We start from the raw sequence: 24,906 nt of genomic DNA on the forward strand, positions 1-24,906 counted from the left end.
GCGCCTGCGCGCCCCGCCCAGCCCGGCCGAGGCGAGGGGAGCGGGCCAGGCGCGGCGGCCGAGCGCCGAGCGGCTGATGGGCGGCGGGGCCGGGGGTTAAAGGGCCGGGAGCAGCGGCAGTGGCGGCTGGGCAGGTACGGGGCGGGCTGGGGGTGTGGGAGCTGATGGTCACCGGCTTCTGGGAGGGCTGGGGTACCGGCCTGTGAGGGGCCCTGGGGCCAGAGCTGTCCCGAAGTGGGACGTGGCTGCTGCAGGGTAAGGAGCCGGGTTGCGGGTCAGTTTTGGGGAGCCCCGGGAGGGAGACGTTCCTCGGGCGCTGCAGCGAGGCGGGGCTCGGCCCACGCGTGGGCCTAGGAGGCGGGCAGCGCCGAGCCCGGCGAGGCTGCTGGCGGCGCGGTGGCGGTACCTGCCGCCCCGGGGTCGCTCGGGGGAGCTGCTGGTTCCTATGGCGGCGCCGGTAAAAAGTTGCTGGTGGCGATGGGGAGGGAGCGCGTGCGTCTGGAGCGGCGGCTGCCACATCTTCACCCGGCGGGGACCGACGTACCGGAGCTGCTGTTCCGACCGGACAGCCTGTGCCCCCAGGGGCAGGGGGGGCTGCTCTGATGGGCACCCGGGGACCGTGTTTGGGTCGCTCCCCGGGAGTCACCTCTTTGCCCCTGGCGAGGGCTTTATTCCGGGAAGCGCAAGGTGTGACCGGGCGGGCAGGGGCAGACCTGCTCCTTTCGGAGGCTGAACGCTCTGTGCCCGGGTGCGGGCAGGAGGAGCGGCTGCCCCGAGGGAATGCGAACCGCGGGCAGAGGCTGGAACAGGCTGTGGGGCGGTTGGGGACGGGGACCTGCCGGCCCCGCGGTGTTCTGTGACCATGCGTGGCAGCGCTTCTCCCTGCCCGGGATCGGGGAGTCGCAGGAGGGAGCGCTGGGAGGAGAGCGGGGTGCAGAAGAGGGGTGGTCGGGCTGTGCTGTCAGCGCGTCCCGGCTCTTTCCCGGAGCATGCACGGGACTTGCACAGCCACAGCCACGCTCTAGGCTTTACTGTATCTAAGCATAACCCCCGGCTTACAGGCGAGAGGCTCCAGCCTGTTGCAGGAGGGGGCTCGAACCTGCGTTCGGTTCTGCAGACCCTTCCTGCCGCGCCGAGCGGTGCTGGGCTGCACAGACCGTGCTCCGGCTCTGTCTTCTGCTCTGCCGGGAGAGCCACCCTGTGCAGAGGCAGCCCGGCCATCCCCTCCCGGCTGCGTGCTGCTCCCGGAGCTGGGCCTGGCCCTCGGCACACCTTGCAGTGCAAAGGTCGGCCGAAGTGCACATGGGTACAGCTGCACGCCTCCTTGCCCCACCTCTGAAGGTGCGTGGGGTGGGTGAGGAGGGTATTTCATGGCCTCTCGCAGGTCTCCCAAGTGCAAACAGAGCTCTGCCAAGCTGCCCCTCCTTCCTCCTGTCCAGTTACCTCCGCACAATGGACGCAGTGTGTGCCTGCAGCTTCCTCTGCAAGAATTACAGTTGCATGGGCAGGCACTTATCCTTTCTGATCTCTCCTCTTCTTCCCCCTTGCCTTGAGGGGTTTTTTTCCAGCAGGCTGAGTTCAAAAAGGGCACGAGATACTGCTGGCAAACAGTCTGGCACTAAACAAACCTTTTTAATCCAAATTGCATGGATTAGACCCAACTTCCCATTCACACGCAGTGCTACTTGTAAGCTCCTCTGAATTTCACGGTGGCTGAGCTGCTAAGTGTAAGTACAAAGGTGGGTGAGGTAGCACCTGAAGCCTGTGACAGAGGTCTGGAGAACAGCTTGCTGGGGGTAGGTGACTCTAGGGGCATATCCAGTGCAGACTGCTGGAGCTGTTCTCCTTCGAGGTGAAGCTCTAACTCTGCCAGACAGCAATCTGAGAGCCAGCTGCCTAGGAGACTGCCAGAGACACCTTGTCTTCAGTCAGAGGTGAAGCTTGATGCACAAAGTACTTGGGCTACTCTGAACAGCATAGCCAGATAGTGAGGTTCTCTCCCTCAGCAAAAAGCTTTTTGGCAGATGTTTCCTCTTCATCCATTGTCCCTGGCCTCCCTCCCACCCTCTGTCTGTCCTGTCCCCCTTTCTGTTCATTTTCGTCCTGCAGTGACCAAGTTTGGAGGACAGTTTGAGTAGCATCATGCTGCCTTTTTATGGTAAATATGCTGCAAGGGAGCGCTGTAGGAGGGGTGGCTTCTCAGGGCAGCAGAAAGCCCATGAGATTGGGCAAGACTTAAATTGCCTTGGCTTATGGTGCCCACAGTGACAGGGGAGTGGGTAGGAGGTGAAAGGCTAGGCTGAGGGGCTTGTTTCTCTCTCAGCTGTACCCAGACAGCTCTTTGAGCAGCTCCTTTCTTAGCACTTACTGTCAGTCTGGGTGCTGAGGGCTTGTGCTTACTGGAAATCCACTGGCTGTAACTGAGGCCAAATAGTTCCTATGCTGTGATGATGAGGGGTGCAGTCTCAGCACTAATGGCACGAAAAGAAGCACACCAAAAAAAGCAAATGCTCTGCCAGCCCATCAGTGGGTACGATGCTGAAGTCCAGCTTGCTTATCTGCCAGCATCTTGCTCTTTGCTCAAATCTGCAAGACCAAACCATTTCTGGGGAGCCTCACCCCAGGTGGGGCACTGCTGTGGGTCTGAGGCAGTTCACCCTAAGTAAGCCTTGCTCAAAACATGCCTTGCAGGGTGCTGGAGTAGATGAGGACATATTCTTACAGTGCTTGTTAGTGTTAGAGCTGGGAAGCGGGATGAGAACAGACATGATATATCGAAGCGTGGCTGTGTCTTGGGAGGCTGGCAGTTTTCCTTCTGTCCTTCTGCTGTGAGGGAAGGAGCCTGGCAGTGTAAGGTCTGGGATGTGGACCTTTCCAGCTGTGGTTGGAAAGGAGAAGTCCTGGTGTGAGAAGAGATGGCCTTTCTGGCCCTCTTTCCTTGGAGGATCCCTTCCTGCCCACATTGTGGTGTGCCTGTCTATTTTCTTTGCTCCTGAGTGAGCTCAGCCAATCCTTTGGGATAGCTAGGGATATATTGTGACTTTCTCCAAATAACCTGTAGACAGAGGCACGTCGAGGGAGTATTTTAGTCCCTGACACATGAGCCCTGCCTAGAATGGGAGGCCTGATTCACTCACAGTATCTCACTGGAGGCTAACACCTTTCAGGAGAGCTCCAAATCTCAATCCAAATGAGGAGACAAGCATACCAAGCTCTGAGCATGGCATTTCTGGTGCTGGCAGCTCACACATCTGATCTCTGACAGCCCTCCTGGGACCTGGAAAGGCACTGGTGGGCAAAGGATGTTGGTGGTGTAGTCCTTGAGATCCTCAAGTGCTGCTGACAGGTCTATTGCTTGAAGCGGTAGTCTGAGGGGGAGGGAAACCCAGGTCAAACAAGCTTAACGGGCCTTTTAATGAGCATTTTGACTTGAAGGCTTTTTGTTGCCATTCTCTGTCAGGGTGCCCCTGCCCTTCCCAGCTTAGCTGAGACTTGGCATCTCAGGATGGAGACTCTTTTTTTGGCTTCCTGGCAACATGTGCAGAGCCCTGCTGTGAGATAGTGACTGCTGCCTGCCTCCAGATGCCTTTTCCAGAAAAGCATTTAGAACCCCAGGCTGTTACTTGGATAACTCCCTTCCCTGATTCATTAGCAATGTGCAACATGCAGCGTCTCTCCTATAATATCCTGAATCTGCCTGTGCTAAAGGCTGAGAGGGAGAGGCGATATCTTTTAATAACCATGTGATGCAGTTGGAAAAATCTTCTGGACATGCAGTTCTCCGGTGGCCTGGGTTAATGGAAACACTCCAAAGGAGAGATGCAGCTGGATTCTGAAGGAGAGGATGTGCTGCAGCTGCTTTTGGGTGAGCAGGGCAACTGCTTGTGGTTGCTGATCTGCTTTTTAGCCTCAGCCCGGCTCCCCTGGCCCCACCTGCACAAGGCAGCAGAGCTGGAGATCTCTCCCACCATGCTGCAGCTCTTGCAGGCCCTGTGCGTGGTGCTGTGTAAGTAACTGCTGGTGGCTGGGTTATGGCCAGTGGATGTGGGCTTCACCCTGGAGAGTTATCTCTTGCCATTGTGCATGGCCAGTTTGCTTTCCCAGTGATGCTGGTGGCTGTGCTGTGGAAGATGCCATTGGGCAGCGCTGCGGTGTGTGGCAGGCACGTGCCTGGCTCTCCCCACTCATGATTAGCTCTGCTGAAGGTGCCTTTGGTCTTCCAGCTCTTTGCAATTGAAACTACTTGGTCTTCTGCTTTCTATTCCAGGTGGGTGTTAGGGACTTGGCTTTTACCTGCTGAACTGCTCCCTGTAAATGCAGGGCTCTGGTAGCACCAGAGAGAGGGTTGTGACTGCAAAGGTGGTGTGTGCTGGGTGGATTTGGCACTCTGGTTCATATCCAGTTCCCCCTGCTCCAGAACTATCCATCTTCGAGGTTCCCCGCTTAGACCCCTCTAATCTGAAGTGGGAGCTGACAGATCAGGCTGAGCAGAACAGGGCTGATGGAGGGGGTAGATGTCTGTTTACTGATGTGTGTCCTCCTGTCCATAGCTGTCCTCTCTCACTGGCTGCTGCCTGGTAGCTAGATACTGTGGGAGACTCACAAAGCAGAAGTCGTGTCAGGCTTTGTTGCTGGAGGAAGTTTTGCTGAGCAGTTGTAGTGCTGTACTTCTTCACTGGACTTGGTGGGTTTCACTGTTCAGGTGAACACCTGTTGTAAAGTATTTCTTATCTCTAGCCCTTGTTGGGATTGATATCTCCCTTGTTTTACGTTGTGCTGTGCCAGGCTGACCTGGGGTTTGCTGTGGTGTGGCTGGAGCCCAGCACACTGCACACTTACTTCTCTGTTTAGGGTTTTAAAGCAGGTGGGGCAGACCAGAAAGATGGTTTTGGTAGGTTTTACATGCTTTGAAGGTTCTGTTCCTCCTGCATCTCGAAGCAATGACGTGTGGATAGAGGGGCTTTAAATCAAAACTCCCAGTTCCTCTTTGATTCCTTTACCCCAGCTTACTTGCTTGTCTCTGTGCTTCTGGTTTGGGCTTTCTCCCAATAAGGAGGTGATAATTCCTGTAGCCTCCTGGGAGACTGGCTCATTCATTCCAGCCTGCTGTTGTAGGGTGTGGGTGCCCAACTCCATGGGAGCTGGAGGAAAGGGATTTGCTGGCAGGATCCCAGCAGAGGAGGAGGAGGAGGATCTCCTCCTTCTTTGAGAACAAGTGACATGTGCAGGCTGCTCTGCTCCCTGCAGTGCAAGTTGTGTGGTGGTTTTTGCCTACATTCTCTTTCCTCTGCCTTTATCCCTTCTCTCTTCCTGTTGTACATCTATCTGGACAGACCCTCTCAACTCCCCGACTGGGACTGCCCAGGGTATGTCACAGAATCTCAGGTTACTGGACATGATAGTTAATCCCTTCATTGCCTGAGAAGCTAAACGCTGCTGCTATCGTGTTTGGGAGGGGGCCAGAGAACTTGCATCCCTCCCTCAGCTCCTTGTCCTGCTGAAGAGTCAGTGTGATGACTCACATGTGTTGCGATGGAGCGTGGTGGCCGTGGCTGTGCACATGGCCCCAGAAGTGCTGGCAACATCCTCATTGTGTGGGTGGGGAATGTGCTACAGGACAGTGCCATGATCTGGGACTAGAAACATGCAGCATGCAGATATTCTCTTGTGGGGTGTCTGGGTAGCCTTGGGTGACACTGGGCTGTGCCTTGTAACAGACTGGAGGAAAGGGACAGAACCAAGGTATTGGGTGCTGCTGATCTATGACACTCTTGGCTGTGCAGGGGCCTGTCCCCACAGCTCTCTTACGCAGTAGCTCTTCACGTGACTGTTTGTCTTTTGGGTTTCAGGTGACAGCAGGCTCCAAAACCCTCAAGTACAGCTGAGATGTGTTATGTGCCTTATAAATTGACCATCCGTGGTTAAAAGGTGGTCCTCGCAGCAGCCACCAGGCCCTGCCAGCTTCTCCAGCTGTTCCTGGTACCCCTGCAACATTGGCAGACTCCAAAGGTTAGTTATCTTGCTTGTTTTGTTAAGTAGGCAGTTTACATGTGCGTGCTCCCTTCCTGTCTTATTCCTTCTGTACCCAAACTGATAAACTGGGGATAATTGCACGGCAGAAGGTCATGGCTCTGTGGGTTTCCTCTCTGCTGGGCATGTGGATATTTAGGACTTGTGGGGAGGTTCTGGAGACAAAACTGGCACTTGTAAGCCCCTGTGGCCCGGTTCTCTGGAGGTAAAGACCAGATTCCCCACATGAATCTGTGGAACAAAGTGTGGTCTCATCTCTGTGGCTGTTTCACTTGAACTTCTCTTGAATGTGCATGTTTGTATCCTTCTCCCCAAATGCTACGATGGTCTGTTGCCTGTTTTTAGTGTAGGGGGCAGTAGGTGTCTGGGAGCTGGAACAAGCTTCCAGGGGAAATGGGAAGACCCCCTTCTGAAGGCAGAGGGTTTGTGCTGGCGTTGTTCTGCCCTAGCAGCTTCTTTTCCCTCTGTCCCTTGCACTGATGTTTCTGTGGGACCACTGTTCTCAGTGGCCGCCTCTCTCTCCTCTGCCCCTCATTAGTGCAGGGCTTGGCATGTCAGCAGGAGGGAGCCTCAGCGCGTCTGCGCCTTGATTGGATTTGTCAAGGCTCCTTCCCTTTTCTTCCTGTTCATTGAGGGCTGAAACAAAGCAAACAGAAGAGAGGAATTCTAAAGAATAGGAGTGAGGGAAGAGATGGACGCTGGATTGACAGGCTGCCCCTGCACACATGCACCCCCTGCTTTGGTCTGATGAGGCTGAGCTGGAGGCAGAGCATTTTGTGAGGTGAGGCCCTTCCCCGGCACTCCTGTTCCCAGACACCAGTTGCCCTGCTCCCCATACTGTGCACCGTGGTGTGTTGCAGCCCAGGGGGCTCCTGTCCCCACTGACTGGATCGCTTTCTGAGCAAGGCTCTCCCCACTGCATGCTGCACAGGCACATAGGCCTGAACAGAGCTTGAGGGAAATGGGCCTTTGTTCAAACTGTTTTGTTTGCCATGGGCTGTGATAAAGGGTTTCCATCTTTACCTGTGCCAGGAAAGGCTCCCTGGTTGGGCAGCACCAGAGGAGCCTGGCGCAGAGATCAAGGTCTTGCTTGGTGCCAGGGCAGCACTGGCCCCTCCCCAGCCTGGAGCCAGATAAGTGCTTGAACAGGGCCCTTCTGTGCAGGCAGGTCTGGGAGAGGAGAAAAGGCAGCCTGGCTCTCGTATTGTTTCCCAGGAGGCAGGGGAGTCGTGGCTGGCCAGGTGAGGCTGCTGCAGGTAAAGCTTCACTCTGTCTGGTGGAGCTCCTCGCCCCCTCCTCCACTGTCCCCAGGCCATTGTACAGGTTCCTCTTCCTCCTGCTGCAGATTGGATCAGGACAGGCAACAGGATGCTTGGCAGCCCCGGCATAAATCACTTGGGGTGAAATACATCCCTACCCAATGACATCCCATGCATTTAAGCCACAAGGAACAGCCTTTAAGCCACAGCCTCTGTTTCCTTTCCTTCTTCTTCCATGTTCTCCCCCTTCTGGCAATCTCTGCACTCTGTGGTTTAATTAGAGAGTACAGTAAAGTGCTTAGACTCCAAAATGTGCAGATTAGGGGGTTACTAATCCTCTTCCTCAACGGGTGCTCACATCCTGCCCAGTCTGTTATCAAGCTGCTTTGCACAGAATGGAAACTCAGACAGACTTGAGACTTCTGCCTCTCATCTTGCTTTCTGTGCAGAGGAAGAAGGGCAAGGGGGGCACAGGAGAGCCATGGGGAAGGAGGAAAGGAAGCTGTTGGCTTCTGAAATTCTCAAGGTGGGTTTGTAGTCAGCATTGGCCATCTTCGCTTCTTTTGTCCTGGCTGGTTTTGGTGCTCCAGGAGCAATAAAGCAAGGGTTTGGTGTCTTGGTTCTGGGTTTTTTGAGTGCTGTATTCCCGTTCTGACCAAATAAAACCCCTTTTTCTGTCAGAGGAAGGAGCTGCTTCCCTGCACGTGTGTGTGCACGTGTGTTTATATGCTGGGTGATTCATTTCAGGTCTTGAGCCTTCCCGGTGTGTCCACACCTCTCCCCAAGTTCCCACTTGCCTGCCCTGCGCTCTGGTCCCCAGTATGCACCCAAGGGAGCAGAGCTGCAGTGTTGCCAAAAGCGTGGGGCTCCCAGCCGAGGGCAGGAGGCTGGTGCCTGGTAGTTCTGCATGGGGCCTGTCCTGTCCTCATCTGTGGAAGCTGAGATCCCTTTATATGACATATGCTGTGAGTGTGAAGGGTAAGATGGAGTTTTTGCTGTTCCAGATGGAAACACCAGCAGGGAAGAGGGAGGATGGGTGTGGTGGGAAGGATAGACTCTTCCTGGAGGTAGGAGGAGAACTTGACCCTGATGGTCACAGGCTGGGCTGAGCTCTGATACCTCTTGTCCCACTCCTGGGGCAGGCTGGGTGCTGCACAGGGGTTGCTGTGGATTGCAGAAGACATGAGCTTTTGTCCTGAGCCACTCATCCGCTGGTTAGCGGCTGAGTTGAGGTATGCTGTTTCTTCCCTGTCTTTTGTCCTTCAGTGTGGGAGTTCAGGGTTTAGCTCAGCAGTGTGAGAAGCCCCAGGGATGGGAGCACAAGGAGCAGCAGGAGGGTAGGAGTGCTGGGAATGGTCAGTGAGGAGGTTGGGTGTTGGGAACGTTCTCCTTTCCACCTCCTGGATTTGGGAACTGCCTCCCCTCTGGGATCCACTTCCCCTCTATTTTTACCTCATTTCCAGTTTGCAGAATGCCCTGTGTGTGTTTTTGCAGATATGTTTGCAGTCTCTTAGCCCAGCCAGCAGTTTTTCCTCCACATGTTCTCAGAGCCTATTTGCAATGTGTAAGCCTCTCTGTAGCTCCACTATCACTTCAGGTCTTAAAAAATGCCCAGGGCACCCTGAGTGGATGACACTATTGCTGCTTGAGTTTTTTAGAGTCTGTCCTGAGCCATTCTCATTTGCTATTTATAGTGCAGTTGTTCCGTTCCTCTGTGGACGAGCTCTGCTTTCAGCCTTGCTTGGGCACTGAGGGCACCAGTGCCAGGAATAGCTCTGGGCAAGGAAGACATGGGAGTGGCTGCTGGAGCAGAGCTCCCAGTTTGGGCCAGTCCCTGGTGGAACAGGCATCAGGCTGCATCCATGAGCTCTGCCTCTGGGTGAGCATCAGCCTTCTGTGGCACAGCTGCTTTTCCTGCAGGGGCAGTGAAGGGATTGCCTTTCCTCGTCAGGTGCCCTGTGTGTGTACCTGGCACTGCTGAGGCTGCCAGTTTGGCACTGGGAGAAATGGCGTCTGGAAGAGTTGCTCCGGTGCCATGTACCAGCGGGACTAGCAAGGGACCTCCGTGTGATGTGCTTGCACTGTGGAGCGCAGTTTGCATGGGAAGCCCTGCTCCTAGTATGTCCTTCAAGCAGCAGCTGTGACCTCTTGGTTGTGTGTTCTGAACCGCTGCCCACTAGGGTGGGTGGCTGCCTTTTCAGTGGGGCACCTGCCATCCCTCGCACAGGGCCGTGCTCTCCTTGCCCTGGCGAGTGCTTGCTGGCCTCGAGGGAGCTGGAGCTGAGGTCTGCACGGAGCTTGCAGCACAGAAAACACCAACACCCTCCTTAGTGCTGCTGCTTCGTCCCTTTGGCTCATGATGCTCGCAGCTTGTCTGGAGAGCAGAGCTGAACAAATAATTAATTGCTTGATTTAGTGCCCAAAATGAAAAGCTGGAGGAAAGAAAAATCAACACAGCCGAGTTTGAGACCCTTTATCTTTTCTCGTAAACATAATGCAGCTCAATTTCAAACAAAGCAATGCAAAATGAGACTTTGCTTAGAAAACAAAGCTTTTTGTTCTTGTCCAAAACTTGTCATGAAGTAGCAAATAGGTCCGAGCTGTCTGGAAACTGCAGTTTTCAATCAGTAACTATTCAGTTGAAACCACTTACCCAGCTCTGCTGGTGACAATGCTCGGCGGGCACCTGGGGGCCTGGCTCGGAGCTGTGACCTGGCACCTTCCCAGAGGTGGTGGGAAGGATGGTGTGGTGCTTCTTGTGGACTTTTCCAGGCAGAGTGCCGGTCCGGGGTTGTTGGAGTCCCTTTGCCTCCTTTTTTTGCTGTGATTAACCTAATTAATTTATATGACATTAGTGCAGACTCCACAAGCTTGTTAGGTCTGGTCAAGGTGCACTGGGATATGGTCCCCCTTGTCCCACCAGGTATAGGTTGTTCAAGAGTGTTTCAGCGGAGCAAGGAGATTTGGTGGGAGGAGGACAGACAGGAAATCTGTCAGTCCCTACCCATAGGCACTGCTATCTGGAAACTTAAGACATGGTTACTTCACAGGGTTAAATTCCCACTCCTGTGCTGTACAGGGCATGGTGCTGGCTGCGTGCTCCAGCCGTGCTGATGGCAGTGCTGGAGCTGGCAGAGGGCTTGCTGCAGACTGCCGTGGGAAGGAGCAGGAGCTCCGGGCTGCTGACCCTGCTGTTGCCTCTCAGCTCTGACCCTGGGAACTGCTGCAAGCCTGCGGCAGTGGAAGCATCAAGAAACAGAAGGGCTGAACGGGTATTGATGCCCGGAGCACATCCGGAGACCGGGACACAGTGAACCTAACGCATTTGGAGCTGGCCATTAGCTGCAGCACAGACGTCAGCAAAAATGCAGATATTAGAAACCTAATCCTGACAGAGGGAAGGGAGCTGGAGATCTGCCCAAATGCTGTTCGTCGTCTTTTTCAAGAGGCAGACGGCGGCATCCTGCCCCTTGTATACTCCTGTACAGTGCCCAGGCTTGGTCTCTACTGTGCCTAGCTGTGTGGATGTACAGTGCCCAGGCTTGGTCTCTACTGTGCCTAGCTGTGTGGATGAGATTTGATCCAGGACTCTGTAGCCTCTGTGATAGTGTCAGGGCAGCTGTCCTGGGTCAGGCTTATGCTCTGTCAGGCCCAGAAAAAGGCTGGTCAGTGGCAATACTTCACCTGCTGATTATCCTTCTGGTATCAAGCAACTTGTAGTCCAGGAAGGTAAAGCTGGAAGCAGTATGTTGAACTAGGTATCTCCTCTGTGAGCTTGTTGGGGGCGTCTCAGCAGCACGTGGCAGGGTCTCATGGGGGGAGGGAAGCAGTGGGGACACCTCCAGGTGCCAGGTTGGAGCAGGGCTGGTGTACTCCAGCAGGCTGTACAGAAGCAGGGCCTCTGTGGGAAAACCATGAGCAGCATGGACGTGTGGGATGCTCCTTCATCCTGTGCCTGGCACGCTGGGCACAGAGCTGGCTGAGTGCTGGGGGAAGGTGGTCTGCTCCAGAGCCACACTGGGGGGCTGCTAGCTGGGTCAACCCCTCTTGCCTTGCCTGAGAGTTGTGACAAGATGCAGCTGCCCAACTTGTAAGCACTGCAGGATGTCTAGTAGACTTAAGCCTCCTACACAACACTTGCACCCTCTGCTGTGGTACCAGCCTCCCCAGCCTGCCCCGCACAGCTGAACCCGGTGCCCGGTCATGGGCAGGGAGACTGACTGCAGTGCTGCCCTGCAGAAGTGGACTGTATCTAGCAGGGCCTTGTGACTGGAGTCTCTGCCAAGAGTTGCTCCCTGATGCATTCCTGGGGTTTCAGACACGGAGAGGTAAGCGGTGAGGCATGCTCCCGTGTCAGACCCAGCCTGAACTTGCTTGTTTCCTCTGGAAACGAGGAAACAGTCTGGTGACGGAAGTCCATGCTTCAGCCAAGCTCAGAGCTTCAACTAACACCCTTCAGAGGCTGTTAGTTCCTCTTCCCAAAGTGCTGTGCTTCTGTCAGAGAAGGTGGCTTTTAAGTGTGACCTTTGCAGAAGAAAAACCTGAACTCTCAGAGCAGTAGAATTGTACTTACTGATGATCTTATGGGCCTGAGGAGAGCTTGATGCACAAGAATGAGCCGTAACTGAGGCACAGCTGACTGCTGACCCAGGAAGATCTTCACCTTTCTGGGATTTTCTCTGCAGCTTGATGGTGCTGGGGGCAATGGGGAGACGAGGACACTTCGCTGTTTTACAGCTCATGTGCTGGTATCTGACTCTGTTGCTGCTGCTTGATCCCATCTCCACAATATGGAGACTGTTTTACCACAGGTTGCTCTTTCCAGGGAAATATGAAGGTGAAATTCTTACTTGATTTTTTACTTATCATAAGACTGTGGAGGGAGGGGCGGCGTGGTAATCCAGAGCATGGGGTTTTAATCCTGCTCTCCTGGCCAAATTCCATTCCGCCTCTGTAAATTCCTGCAGCTGCCCTGCTCTGCGCTGCCTGTGTGGTATCCACCGGCTGGGGCAGCCCCCTCAAGTGGCAGCGTTTCAGCCCTGGGGAGGGGGCCAGGGAGGTGACCCCAAATTGTAAGGCACTTTGTCAGATGAGTACTGCAATACATGCTTTAAAGGTGACCGAGGTGAACGAGGAACCTTCCTGTCCCCTCCCATCTCTTTGTAAGGGCAGAAGAGATCAACCCCAGTTACCTCTCTTCAAAGTGTGGTGCTTTTTTTTGGTTTTCCATCTTGCTGTGTAGCTCTCACCACAGCTCTCAGGCCCTTTCTCACCTCCTGCAAGCCGGGCAGCTGCTGTGTTGTGCTGCTGCTGAGGCAGCCTAAGCCGGTCAGCTAAAATGTTGCTGCTCTCCCAGTTCCAAAAATGAGACCTGGGAGAGAAGGATTTGCAGTTGCTGTCACCTACAGCTAGGCTCTGAAGTCACTCCTCTCCTGGCTGGGGACCTGTAATGCTTGGGGGACACGGCTGGGGGGCTGCAAGCCTGGGGCTGTCCTTGTGCCCCTCAGGGCTGCTGTCCCTGTGACCTGCAGACTGTCTTGCTGTGCCCCAGCATCGCCTCTGTGGGTGCACCATAGCTCTATGAGTGACAGCAGGCTACAATGCCCACCCTGCCATGAGCCTCACTGCCAGAAAACAGGGCTGTTCCCCTCTGTGCTTTCAGGGCCGGGGCGGGGGGGGAACATGCTGATGTGACAGGAAAGCTCCCACTGCCAGCTCTGCCTAAACATTAACTACTCACCTGATAGTCACCAAGTCACGGAGAGCGAAGGCCAGTCGGTCTGAGCCATGCTCTTACAAAAAGAGAGAATCTCAGAGGAGCGGGGTGCCCGCCTGTGCGCAGCTCTGGGGATCTGGGGCAAGCTAGGTGGGCACACCGCCCCAGGAGCAAAGGCTGCTTGTGCATGGAGGGGTGGCTGGTGGGCAGCCAGCCCTGGGCTCCTGCCCGTGCCTCAGAGGTTGCTGTGAGTGTGCACCCGGTGTTTGTGCAGCTGCCTGGCTCTGCTGGCTTGACACTCCCTGTCCCCTGGCTATCACCCTGCTGTCTCTGGAGGCAGAGAGTCCAGGCATGAGGAGAGACTGCTGTCTCTTCCCCCGTGTCTGCCATCAGCCTCTCCCAGTGAGGGAGGGGACCTGGCTGTCTCTTTCTGTCCCATTTGCTGTGTCCCTGATCCCTGCTGAAGCAGGGTGCTCCCGAGGAGAGTGTGGGGGAGGGAGGATAACCTGCTGCGAACAGCACTTCTGCTCTGCACCCCTGTGCTGGGGCTGCAAACCAGCAGTATTGGTAAACCTCTCATCTTACTGCTGGCTGCGCTTGTCTGGCGCAAGCAAGGAGACTGAGGAGGGAGGACAGAGAGGCTGAGCGCTGTGGCTGCAGGGATTGGAGATCCGGGACACTTGCATATGTGCCATGGCACTCCCTGTGTCCCTTGCCTGTGAGCCACTTCCAGCCTTGCCCTTCACTTTCCATACCTTTAACATTTCATGAGGGAGGAGAAGCTGTGTATCCACCTTCCTGCTTGTTTGCCTCCCCACCTCCATGAATCTCCTAAAAGACCTCCACCTTGTCTATGTTCCCCTAGCAGCAGCCTGCCTGCTTCTGCCCCAGCTGGGAGCACCTGGTTGGGTCCCCCTGAACCCAGAGTGGGCCTGGGCCCTCGCTTGAGGGAGTAAGCAAGATTGGGCAGGAAAAGTGTGAGGGGAGGTGGTGGTGGTCACCAGAGCGGGAGGCAGTTTCCTTCCCTGCAGCAGTGCTCTTGGCAGGAGGTCTGGGATTCCCCCAGGAGCTGGGTAAACCCTGTGCTGCCTGGGATGCCTCAGCTGGAGCGCTTGTTAGGTGATGGATACCATGGCCTGGGACAGGACAGTCCTGAGGGCTGAGCTGTGTGTGCCCCAGGGCCAGGTGGGGGAGCAAAGTGGGGGGCTCCTGCTCCGGGGAGCCATGAGCTGGGAGGAGTGGGGCAGCCTGGGGGTTTCCTATCTCTGCCGGGGCTGGGCTGGGCAGAAAGGCGTTATGGAGGCGCCTGTTGTAACCAGGGCTCTGCAAGGACAAGCAGGAGCTGCCTGAGCGGGAGGTAAATGCATCTCCCGGGGCAGTGATTTCAGTGCTGCCTGGGTGGAGACCCAGCCTGCCCCTGCCCTGGGGCTCGGGGGCTGCCTTTGCAGGCGCTGCTCTGCCTTTGCGAGGCAGGCTGGGGCTTGCTGCCCCAGCTCGCCCTTGGGTTACAGAGTGGGGGGCCATTTATGTTTCATCTAAATTGCTGTGCAGACAGTTTGCATCCTAATCGCTCCGCCTGCTGTCGGTGGCAGCCTTCTCCCAGCACGCCATGCCTGCTCCGGGTACCCTCCAGCAGGCTCCCGCCAAGGCAGGCAGGAGGGCAGGGGACTCCTCCTTCCCCGCCGGCCCTGGGCAGGAGCCTGCTGCCTTTCCCCAGCCCTGGGGCCCGGTGCGGGGGGAGCTGCAGGTAGAGCCTGTCTCTGCATAGTTAGCATTCCCAGCCCCGGCCTCCAGCTCCTCCGGCTGCCATCCCGTTTGCTCCTGGTGCGCTGGCCAGGTCTGGGGGACACCTCACTCTTGGGGGAGCCATGCCCTCCTGGGCTGGTGGGGCTGGAGCAAGCCTGGGAAATCGGCGTGCAGCTCTTCCTTTTTCACACCTGTAGTGGTATTTACACCCTGTCCAGCTAAGAGGCTATCACTTAAACCCAGCTGATAGCTACTCTCTCTGGGTAGCAAGGACTGCACTCCATCCTTACCATGCTCGCATCCTGGGCTGGCCATGCAGCCCCTCGGCCCGCTGAGGGGAGACGGCGTGGGCTCTGCTGCCTTCCAAATTCCCCCGTGCATCTGTGTGGACAAAGGCTCATGCACCTGCCTCCGGAAAGGAGGAGGCAGGCGCTGGGTAGGGGGTAAATAATCCTGATGCCTCTCTTATCTCAGCAAAGGAGGGATATTTGAGGCCCAGGAGTGGAAAGGGGCTGAAGGGAGGGTGGATTCCTCCCTGCCTTACTTTGGGCAACTCCGTGCTGCTGGAGCTGGGGGCTCTTAAGTAGAAAGCGAATTTAATCTCTTGTGTTGTTTGTTCTTTCTTTCTCTGAAAGGGGGGCCAGCGTGGGGTGTGCGGGGGAGCTTGGGTCTGAGAGCAGGGAGGAGGGGGGGAAGTGTCAGATCGGGAAGGGAGGAGTAAAGGGAGGACGGGAACGGCAGACCCAGGCGGGAGCAGCAGCACTGGGCTGCCCGCCGGCTGGGGAGGCGCCTGGGGAGGAGCAGAAGGGGAAAGGCAGGTAAGGAGATCACCTTCTGGGGGGCAGGTGAGCTGCCAGGTGAGGAGGGGGAGAAGGGATGGTGGGAGGGGTGGGTGTGCTATGGCGGGTTGATTGGAGTCCTTGAGTGCTTCTGGGAGGGTCTTTGCCAACTGGCCTAGTGCTGGTCCCATCCTGTACTGGTAGCATGCTCACATGCAGGCTGGGGACAGTGTGTTGTTCCCTGCACTGAGGACTCCCCAGAGCGGCCACAGGGGCAAGCAGGAGCCAGTGGGGTGCTGCTGTGTGCCTCCACCTTTTTCATTTGTGTTAGGGTTCCTTTCCTGTCCTTCAGCTTCCCAGAGAGCTTTGTGCCGGCTGAGATCTCTCATCTTGCACTACCCCCCACCTCTCCTCCAGCAAGTTCAACACAAAGTTTTGGGGATGCCCAGGCTGGGCAGAAACGGTGGAGATCAGGTTGTAGGAAGAGAGACAGGCTGGCAGCAGTGTGCAGAGATCTTGCCAGGTCCACCACAGCTCATGGCCATGGCAGCGATAAGGGGTGCCTGCGTCTGGTGTGCTCCATGCATCAGCTGCCTCTTCCCTGCCATGCCTGTGCTTGGCCTGCTCTATAGGGCGGAAGAGCAGGGCAATGCCAGGGAGCTGTGGTGCCGGCAGGACCCCTTCTCCGTGAAGAAAGGGAGTGTACCCCTCATGTGCTGTGCAGGCTGCCACAGGGGCTCAGCTGTGTCCCCCAGTGGATTAGGGTGGCTGTGCTCCCTTAGGCTAGCCTTGCCCCAGCCCTTGCAGAGCCTGAATCTGCTGTTGCATGTCCCTTGCTCCTGGTGAGCTTGCCATCTGCCCTCAGCAGGCAATGCATGCAGTGAGCAGGCGTTTTCACTTGGGCCCCATGGGCTGCTCAGGGTGATGTCCTCCCAGGCTGCCTATTTCAGCCCCCAGGCGCTGGTGGCCCCATGGGCATCTGCACATCAATGGGCTCCAGTGGGATTTGTGCAAGGGGGAGCAGACCCTAATCCGGCCCATTCATCCCTACGGCAGCTTTTGTTGAGCCTCCAGATGTTGCGCCGAGGGCAGGGGCTCAGTATGGAGCTGCGGCAGGCAGGCAGAGGCATGGAGTGAGGGCAGTCTGCGGTGAGAGGCTGATGTGACCTCGCTTTGTGGGGGCTTTGCCTGCCCTGGGCTGGGTGGGATCTCGGGCAGGACTCTGCAGATGGGCTTTCTGTCCCTGTGCTCGGCTGGGGTGCGGGAGCAAAGTGCAGTGCTGTGCCCGGTGCTGTGCCCAGTGCTGTGCCCGGTGGGGCACGTCCTGCCACCACCCAGGGATGGAAGCAGCACAGTCCGGGTGGTGCAAGTGGGGGCGGTGAGGCCGTGGGGCCCTAACCTGCCCTGTTGAGCCAGCAGTGCCAGGAAGCAAGTTTCATGAAGCGTTTAGGATTTTTCCACCAAACTTTGCGGGGGCAGGTGGCTCTGAGCGGCGGGGGAGGCATTTGGCCCACAGCAGCCCTGCATGCAGGATGTCCCCTGAGCCTGCTGGCGGGAGGGCAGGAGCCCTGGGAAGGAGCCAGGGAGCTCCTCACCTGGCTCCGCCAGGGCTGTGCACCCCCCAGCCTGCTGTGTCCTTGAGGCTGCGTCTCAAGAGCAGTCCCAGCCCCTCCAGCCTCCAGAGGCCGTGGGCAGGGACCCGTGCTCCCTCTCAAGGGCAGGCTCCATTAACCACCCTGCCCTGCCACCCACCCCAGGGTCTCTCGCCTCCCTGGGGAGCCCTTCGTTCTTTCCCCTTGCCTGCGGGATGGCAAGGAGCAAGGTTCAGAGCTGGAGTGAAGCCTCTTGGAGGGCTTCTTTTTTCCTCCCATGTCTGAGGGCCCCCAAGCACCGTGCAGCCACAGCAGCGTAGCCGGGCAGGCCCTGGAGGGGTCCAGATGCCCCAGCATGGCTAGACTGGTTCTGGCTGTCACTAGAAAAATGAAGGCCGTGTGTCTTGCTGCTGCACTCAGCCAGGCTGTGTCCCGCAGGGAGCAGGAGACGGGATGTTCTGCTGGGGGATGCGGAGGCAGCTGGCTGTGGGCTGCAGGGCTGCTGCTGACACTGTGCTCTCCGCTCCCCTATCCCTCCACAGGCTCTAGGATGCTGGGGCCAGCCAGGCTCGGGCTGCCCACCTGATCCTCACTGCCCCTGTGCTGCCAGCACACCATGTTGTGCTCCTGGCGTGTGAAGCTGAAGCTGCTGCTCGCCACTGTGACCCTGGCCGTCCTCCTCTCCTGGCTCTACCTCTTCGTGGGCAGCTTCGAATGTGAGTGGGTCCTCCTCTTCAGATCAAGCGATGGTCCCCAACAGGGGGTAGGCAGGGGAGGCTGAGGTCTTGGGGTGTTTGCTCTTTAGCCACGCAAGTCACTGCAGGTATATCTAAGCCCTGCATTTCCAGGGGCATCCTGGAGGGTCAGGGGAGCAGAACTGTGACATTGGCTGAGCACACATGGGGTGTGCTGGGACCTCTCAGTTGGGGCTCAGCCCTACCATCCACACCTGGTCCCTCCCAGCTAAGCTCTGCCTTGCTGTGCCCATCGCATGCCCCGTGTCTTCTCCGCAGACGGCCGCTTCCTCCTGCTGCCGCCCTGCCTGGGCGAGCAGCCGAGCCGGGACGTGGAGCGGGAGGCGCTGGCCTCGCGGGTGCGCAGGGTGGAGGAGGAGAACCAGCAGCTCCGTCTGCAGCTCAGCCAGGCGCAGGGGGAGGGCAGCGATGGCAGCCCGCAGTGGGGAACCTCTGCCGAGGATGGGGACACCCCTGCGGGTGAGAGGAGAAACCGCACGGCCTGCCTCAAGCAGCGGACAGTGCACAAGTGTGAGGTGGGTGACGGCAGCAGCACAGTGGTGTGGTGGATTGGGGATTTTGGATGGGAGACTGGGACCCTGGCTGAGCATGGAAGTATGTGCAACCCCCCTGGCACTGCTCTCCCTGTGCTCTGGCCATGCTGGGGCCTCATGCTGTTTTTCCGTGGTGCTCAATGGTATGCAGTTGGAGGCTGAGGCTGTCTTACTTCTCCAGAGAGGAAGGCCAGACAGGAGGAGTGGCAGCCAGACTCCTGGTCCCCATTTCTCAGCTGGGTGTCTCCCACCTCTCTCTGGGGCTCCTCCCCCAGGAGAAGGGCTGGGTTATGGAGTCTCTTCCCATTAGCATTGCCCCATGGAGGAGCTGACAGCCCTCTGCAAGGGGTGTTGGGGTGTCCAGTCTCAAAAGCACTGTTTGTCTCTGGGCAGCTTCTGCACGTTGCGATAGTGTGCGCTGGACACAACGCGAGCCGGGATGTGGTCACCCTGGTGAAATCCATCCTCTTCCACAGGTAACGGGGAGGTGCTGTGCCAGAGGCCTGCTGGTTTGGGGTTCCCAGATGAGCTACTGCAGGCTGCTGGAGGGGCAGTGCTGAGGGAGAGGGGCGCTAGGGCCTCTCTCTACCCCCTGTGCCACTGCTTAGAGGGCCAGAGGGGGATTTGTTTTCCCAAGATGGCCAATTTTTCTCCATCCGCTGTTGTTTCTCCCCTGGCAGGGGTGGGAGGGATGGGGACCATGTACTCTTCCTCCCACCATTGTGCTGAGTGCTGCTGCGCTTGCCCTTGGCAGGAAAAACCCCCTCCACTTCCACTTCATCACAGACTCAGTGGCCCACCAGATCCTCCAGACGCTCTTCCAGTCCTGGATGGTCCCCTCCGTCCACATCAGCTTCTACAACGCCGATGACTTGAAGGCAGGCGCTTACCCCCATTTGCCGTGTCCCAACCCAGTGCCCAGAGGGCAAAGGGGAGCAGCAGAGAGGGGCTGGTGGGAGGGGGTTTATTAACACTCTTCCTGCTGGTCCCTCGTTCACCTGCTCCCCTTTCTGGACTTGTTGCTGGTTCAGCTGAGAAGAGGGTCACAGGGCTCGTTCTGGAGGGGTGGGGAGGCCCTTTGGGGCGGCACTGTCTCCACAGCAGAGCTGGGTGCCCCCCTGAGCACTGAAAACTGGGGTTCAGGTGTGGGTTGTTCTGGTGGCTGGAGGAGGAGCCAGGCCTGGGTGAGAGTGAAGGAGAAGGAGATGCAGCCAGTGAGTGTATGAAGGGCCTGGGGAGAGAGGTGTGTAGCTGCTGGTGGTGCAGCTGGAGAAGATGCTCTAGGCTCCGCTGGCTCCACAGCTCCGTTGTGCCCCCCTGCATGTGGTGCCAGGCACACACAGCCATCCTGCCCAAGCAGGGGAAGGGCATGGTCGTCCCCAGCCCTGAGGCCGTGTTGCCTTGCAGCCGGAGGTGTCATGGATCCCCAACAAGCACTACTCTGGCATCTATGGACTGATGAAGCTGACGCTTACCAAGGCACTGCCCTCCAGCCTCTCCAAGGTCATCGTCTTAGACACCGATATCACCTTCGCCACTGACATTGCTGAGCTCTGGGCTGTCTTTGGGAAGTTTTCTGGTGAGGACAGGGTGCCCCTGGGACTTGCTGGGTCCCTGGCAGGACCCTAGGCTCTGTGAGCCCACTGTCCCCTCAGGGTGGTGGTTCCCATCTGCCACAACACCAGTGCAGTGGGTTTGCTTGGGCTCTCTGAACCTGCAGCTTGAGCTAGATCCACATCCCTTTCTTTCCTCAGACAAGCAGGTGATTGGGCTGGTGGAAAACCAAAGTGACTGGTATTTGGGCAACCTCTGGAAAAACCACAAACCATGGCCAGCCCTGGGACGTGGCTTCAACACGGGTGAGCTTGGGCTGCTGGGGTGGACCCTGCAGCCTGATGGTGCATCCAGCTGAGGTGGCACTTGGCACAGGGAGGCTGGGGAAGGCTGAGGTGAGGCAGGAGGGTCTGGTGGGCATGAGGTGGCTGCTACAGCATCCTGGGATTGTGTGGGTGGGCACGTCCCAGGGGCTGAAGGCATGTGGGCTGCTGTGCTCCAGCTCTGTAGTGGCTGGGTGCTCCCTGGGTGAGCCAGTGTCCTCCTCCCGGCACCCAGGAGTGATCCTGCTCCTGCTCGACCGGCTGCGTCGCCTGAGCTGGGAGCAGATGTGGCGCCTGACAGCGGAGCGGGAGCTCATGAGCATGCTCTCCACCTCACTGGCCGATCAGGTAATGGTCCTTTAGCCGGGGTGGATGGCCCTGCTGCAGTCCCGTATGCAGTACCAGCATGCTCTGCTGGCATGGGGGTCTGTGCTGTCTTCCTCATCTACCTGTGCACTTGCCTTTCTCTCTTCTAGGACATCTTTAATGCAGTGATAAAGCAGGACCCAGCCCTGGTGTACCGGCTCCCCTGCTTCTGGAACGTGCAGCTCTCTGATCACACCCGCTCAGAGCAGTGCTACACTGAGGTCTCAGATCTCAAGGTGGGTGGGTTTGCTGCCTTGGAGACTGGGGAGGGCCTGAAGGACAGCACATGCACTGGAGGTCTGGAGGAGTCAGCATGGAGTCTGGGGACTTGAGAAGCATTGTGTGCTGCTGACTTCCCCTCCATGGGCTGACACGCCGTTGTCCCAAGGTGATCCACTGGAACTCGCCCAAGAAGCTGCGGGTGAAGAACAAGCACGTGGAGTTCTTTCGCAACCTCTACCTGACCTTCCTGGAGTACGATGGGAACCTGCTGCGCCGGGAGCTCTTTGGTTGCGCCAGTCTCCCCAGCCCACCCAGCAACCAGGTGAGAGCGATTGTGACTCTGCCACTGACCCCAGAGCCTGAGGAGGACAGAGACCCCATGTGGGTGCCCCAGCTCCCCGCAGGGCTCCTGCTCTCCCTCACCTTTACGGCGTTGCAGCTGCAGCAGGCACTGGAGGAGTTGGATGAGGACGATCCCTGCTATGATTTCCGACGGCAGCACCTCGTGCAGCACCGCGTCCACCTGTTCTTCCTACAATATGAGTTCTTGGCCCATCCAGACCCCACCGATGTCACCCTTGTGGCCCAGCTCTCCATGGACAGGTACTTGCTGGTGGGGCTGGTGTGGAGTCAGATTGCACCTCCACTCCTCTGGGGTGGCTACACAGCTTGGGAGCCACCAGGGATCTTGTAAGACATGTTCCTCACCCTCACACCAGCACTTTGCAGGGAGGAGCAACACCCTGAGCTGGGAGCAGCAGTTCTTCACACTCACTCTGAACTGTGCTCAGGTGGCACACAGCCTACTGGCAGGCACCCAGGTCTGGGGCTGGCCAAGCTCCCACAGGCCGGGTCTTCTGCTCATGCAGTGTCCTGTGCTTCACAGGTTGCAGATGTTGGAGGCCATCTGCAAACACTGGGCGGGCCCCATCAGCCTGGCGCTGTACATGTCGGACGCAGAGGCCCAGCAGTTCCTGCGCTACGCCCAGGCCTCGGAGGTGCTGAGTGCCCGCCGCAACGTCGCCTACCACATCGTCTACAAGGAGGGGCAGTTCTACCCCATCAACCTCCTGCGCAACGTGGCCTTGGCCAACACGCAGACGCCATATGTCTTTCTGACGGACATTGACTTCCTGCCTATGTATGGCCTCTACGATTACCTCAGGTAAGGCTTTCTGCAGCCGGCTTTTGCTCAGCCTGCCAGGCTTCCCAAGCACCAGAGTTTGCAGGAAATGCCATGGGCAGCAGTTCTCAACATGAAGAAACTCTTTCCTCTGTGTTCAACCTTGGGATCCTGCCCTTGCTTTTGTCAGTTGCCAGCGGATGAAGCAGCAGCTATGGGTGTGAGGCGTGCCCTGTTCCTCCTGCCCCTGCATGGCACCCCTCTGAAGTGTCCAAATTCATTAATACCCTTCTGGAGCGGTGGGCAGGCTGGAGGGGCTGAGGAAGGGAGCTGTGGCCATGGCTCACAGCCAGAGAGACCTCACACCCTTCCTACCACCACAGGAGCTCCATCCAGCAGCTGGAGCTGTCCCATAGGAAGGCAGCTCTCATCGTGCCGGCGTTTGAGACCCTGCACTACCGCCTGACCTTCCCCAAATCCAAAGCAGAGCTGCTCTCCATGCTGGACATGGGCTCTCTCTACACCTTCAGGTAGGGACTGGAGCCAGTTTTGTACCCGTGTGCCTTGGGGCTTTGGGGCAGCTGGCTCAGAGGACCCCCTGTGACCTCTGCCTGTCTCAGGCAGTCTCCCATTTCCATCTGTCCCTGCAGGTACCATGTGTGGCCGAAAGGCCATGCCCCAACTGACTATGCCAAGTGGCGGACGGCCACCGTGCCCTACCGCGTGGCGTGGCAGCCAGACTTCGAGCCTTACGTTGTAGTGAGGCGAGATTGCCCCAAGTATGACCAGAGGTTTGTGGGCTTCGGCTGGAACAAGGTGTCCCACATCATGGAGCTGGATGCACAGGTGGGTGAGGGGCTGCTCCAGGCACCGCTGGGTGATGGGGGGGGCTTGGCTGGGCAGTGATGTGTTGCTACCACCAAGCCGATGCTGATGGTAGGGGCTGCTGCTCTGCCCCCAGGAGTATGAGCTGCTGGTCCTGCCCAATGCCTTCATGATCCACATGCCCCACGCCCCCAGCTTCGACATCTCCAAGTTTCGCCTGAGCGCAGGGTACCGGGGCTGCCTCCAGACGCTGCGCGAGGAGTTCCACCAGGACCTGTCGCGGCGGTATGGGGCTGCTGCGCTCAAATACCTCACTGCCGAGAGGAGCCTGTGATGCCTGGGGACAGTGGGAGCCCTGGCCCACCACTGCAGCCTGGCGTGAAGGACCTGAGCCAGCGGCACAGCCTCTCCAGCCCAGTGATGGGGTGCCCACAGCTCCAATGGGAAATGACAGCTGCAAGAACAGGCAGTGCCTGCAGGTCAAGCTGCTGTGGCGTGGCCAAGGGTTTTTTTCACAGCAGCAGCCTTCTTGTGTTACAGGGAACCTCCTTGTGCCAGGGGAGAGGGTCTCCTCCCTCCCCTGTTTTAGCAGGTTTGGATTCTCAGCTTTCATTAGCTCATCTCACCTTGAGGCGTGGCTCCTTGAGAGTCCTGGGAGCTCTGCCTTACTCTGCTCTGCTTCTGCTCGCTGGTCCCAGGTCCCAATCCTCTGCACACCACTCTGGGGCTTTGGTGAGTGGGAGATGAGGATGCAGAGCATCCTTTGGCATCCTTTGTGGAGCAGGCTCAGAGGAAGCTTCTCAGCATCCTGGGAGGTGGGGCCAGGGAGTACCAGGAGTTGTGGAGACCAGGTCCAAGCTCAGATTGAGGCTGGTTGGTTAACAGGGTGAAATACTGTTACTCCTCATCCATATGGATGCAAGGTCTTTAGCTGTATTGGTCCAGTACTGGTGGTGTGGGAGTCACCCAGCGCAGGACAGGCTGTCTGCTGTCCCCAGCAGTGAGCTCCTGGAAGGGGTCTGTGCCTCCTGGCTGGAAGCAGCCATGCCAGTGACAGGCACCATCCTGGGGCTGGCAGTGCCCCGCAGGACAGGGCTGTGAACCATCGCGATGGGCTGAACAGCAGCTTTGTGGGCCAGCACACACTTGGAGAAATTCCTGGCAGGGGGCCATCCTGCTCCTCCCCAGCTCTTGGCAGCACAGATGTTGCCTTTGACAATCAGGTTTGTGGCTGACACTGGACAAGACCGTAGCTAAGCACTGTGGCCGGATCCCTGCGCCAGGAGCAGCTTGGCCAGGCACTGTTCCACTGCTATCACACACTGGAGCGCAGAGGATATGTTGCTTTCCTCACGCTATTTAAATTATTTAATACTTTTCTCTCAAGAACTAAATGATTAGGGTGTCCGGGGTTTTTCTTTTAATCCTTTCTTCCTCCCAGATGATTTTGCTGGTGGCCTTGGAGGCTCTCCAGGCCAGTTGCTGCTGCAGTCTCTGCTCTTCTCTCCTTAGCATTACTCTGGGCTGCAAGAGCCAGCTCTATGCAGGTGTGAGGATTTCCGTCCATGGTGGAGCCATACAAAGTGCAGGCTATGGAAAGGGCACAAGCGCCTCTTCCTTATTCTCTCTTTTTAATTTAATTTGTAAATTAAAGCTTTTTTATTCTTTTTCAGCTCCTGGTTATTAATTTTTTTATGGTGTGAGCCTGTACTTGTCCCCTGGAGGGAAGGTGGTGGGAGGAGAGCAATGCAGGGGTAGCCTGAGGCTGGGCTGGGAAAAGGGATCGCTGGGCTCACTCTGCCTGGCACGTTCAAAGCCTTTTCCCTTTTCCCCCACAGTGGGACAGTTAGAGAGCCCCAGGCAGCAGCAGGCAAAAGAAGTGCCTGTGTCACCAAGGGCAGGTGTGCTGCCCCCTGCCAGCTTTAAAAGGGCTGTTGGTTGCTGACTGCGGTGGGATTGAGTCTTCTGGTTCCCTGCGCAGGCAGCGACCTTTAAATGGAGCCTGGGCCTTCGTGGCTTAGGCATGCAGTCAGTTTAATCACACGCAAGGAGAAGAGATGTGTTTTCTTCTGGTGGTGCCAGG

General features: G+C 57.4%; 1 protein-coding gene across 7 annotated transcripts; it reads left to right on the top strand.

Moving 5' to 3' along the window:
• Positions 1 to 7: 7 nt before the first annotated feature.
• Positions 8 to 24,495, top strand: LARGE2 (LARGE xylosyl- and glucuronyltransferase 2). Of its 7 annotated transcripts, none has more exons than XM_065064633.1 (16): positions 8 to 134; positions 5,850 to 6,009; positions 17,665 to 17,838; positions 18,136 to 18,392; positions 18,804 to 18,886; positions 19,165 to 19,288; positions 19,818 to 19,989; positions 20,165 to 20,269; positions 20,523 to 20,635; positions 20,764 to 20,889; positions 21,042 to 21,197; positions 21,315 to 21,478; positions 21,762 to 22,040; positions 22,382 to 22,528; positions 22,649 to 22,844; positions 22,960 to 24,495. In XM_065064633.1, exons 3-16 carry the CDS (start codon positions 17,739 to 17,741, stop codon positions 23,155 to 23,157), a joined length of 2,220 nt encoding a protein of 739 aa, XP_064920705.1. In that variant the 5' UTR covers positions 8 to 134; positions 5,850 to 6,009; positions 17,665 to 17,738; the 3' UTR covers positions 23,158 to 24,495. The 7 variants fall into 7 exon arrangements, with proteins under 7 accessions (XP_064920705.1, XP_064920709.1, XP_064920708.1 ...); XM_065064637.1 differs by having other exon boundaries at positions 21,321 to 21,478; XM_065064634.1 differs by having other exon boundaries at positions 128 to 255.
• Positions 24,496 to 24,906: the final 411 nt, after the last annotated feature.

Source organism: Columba livia, chromosome 5, assembly GCF_036013475.1.
Source record: "Columba livia isolate bColLiv1 breed racing homer chromosome 5, bColLiv1.pat.W.v2, whole genome shotgun sequence".
NCBI lineage: Eukaryota > Metazoa > Chordata > Aves > Columbiformes > Columbidae > Columba > Columba livia.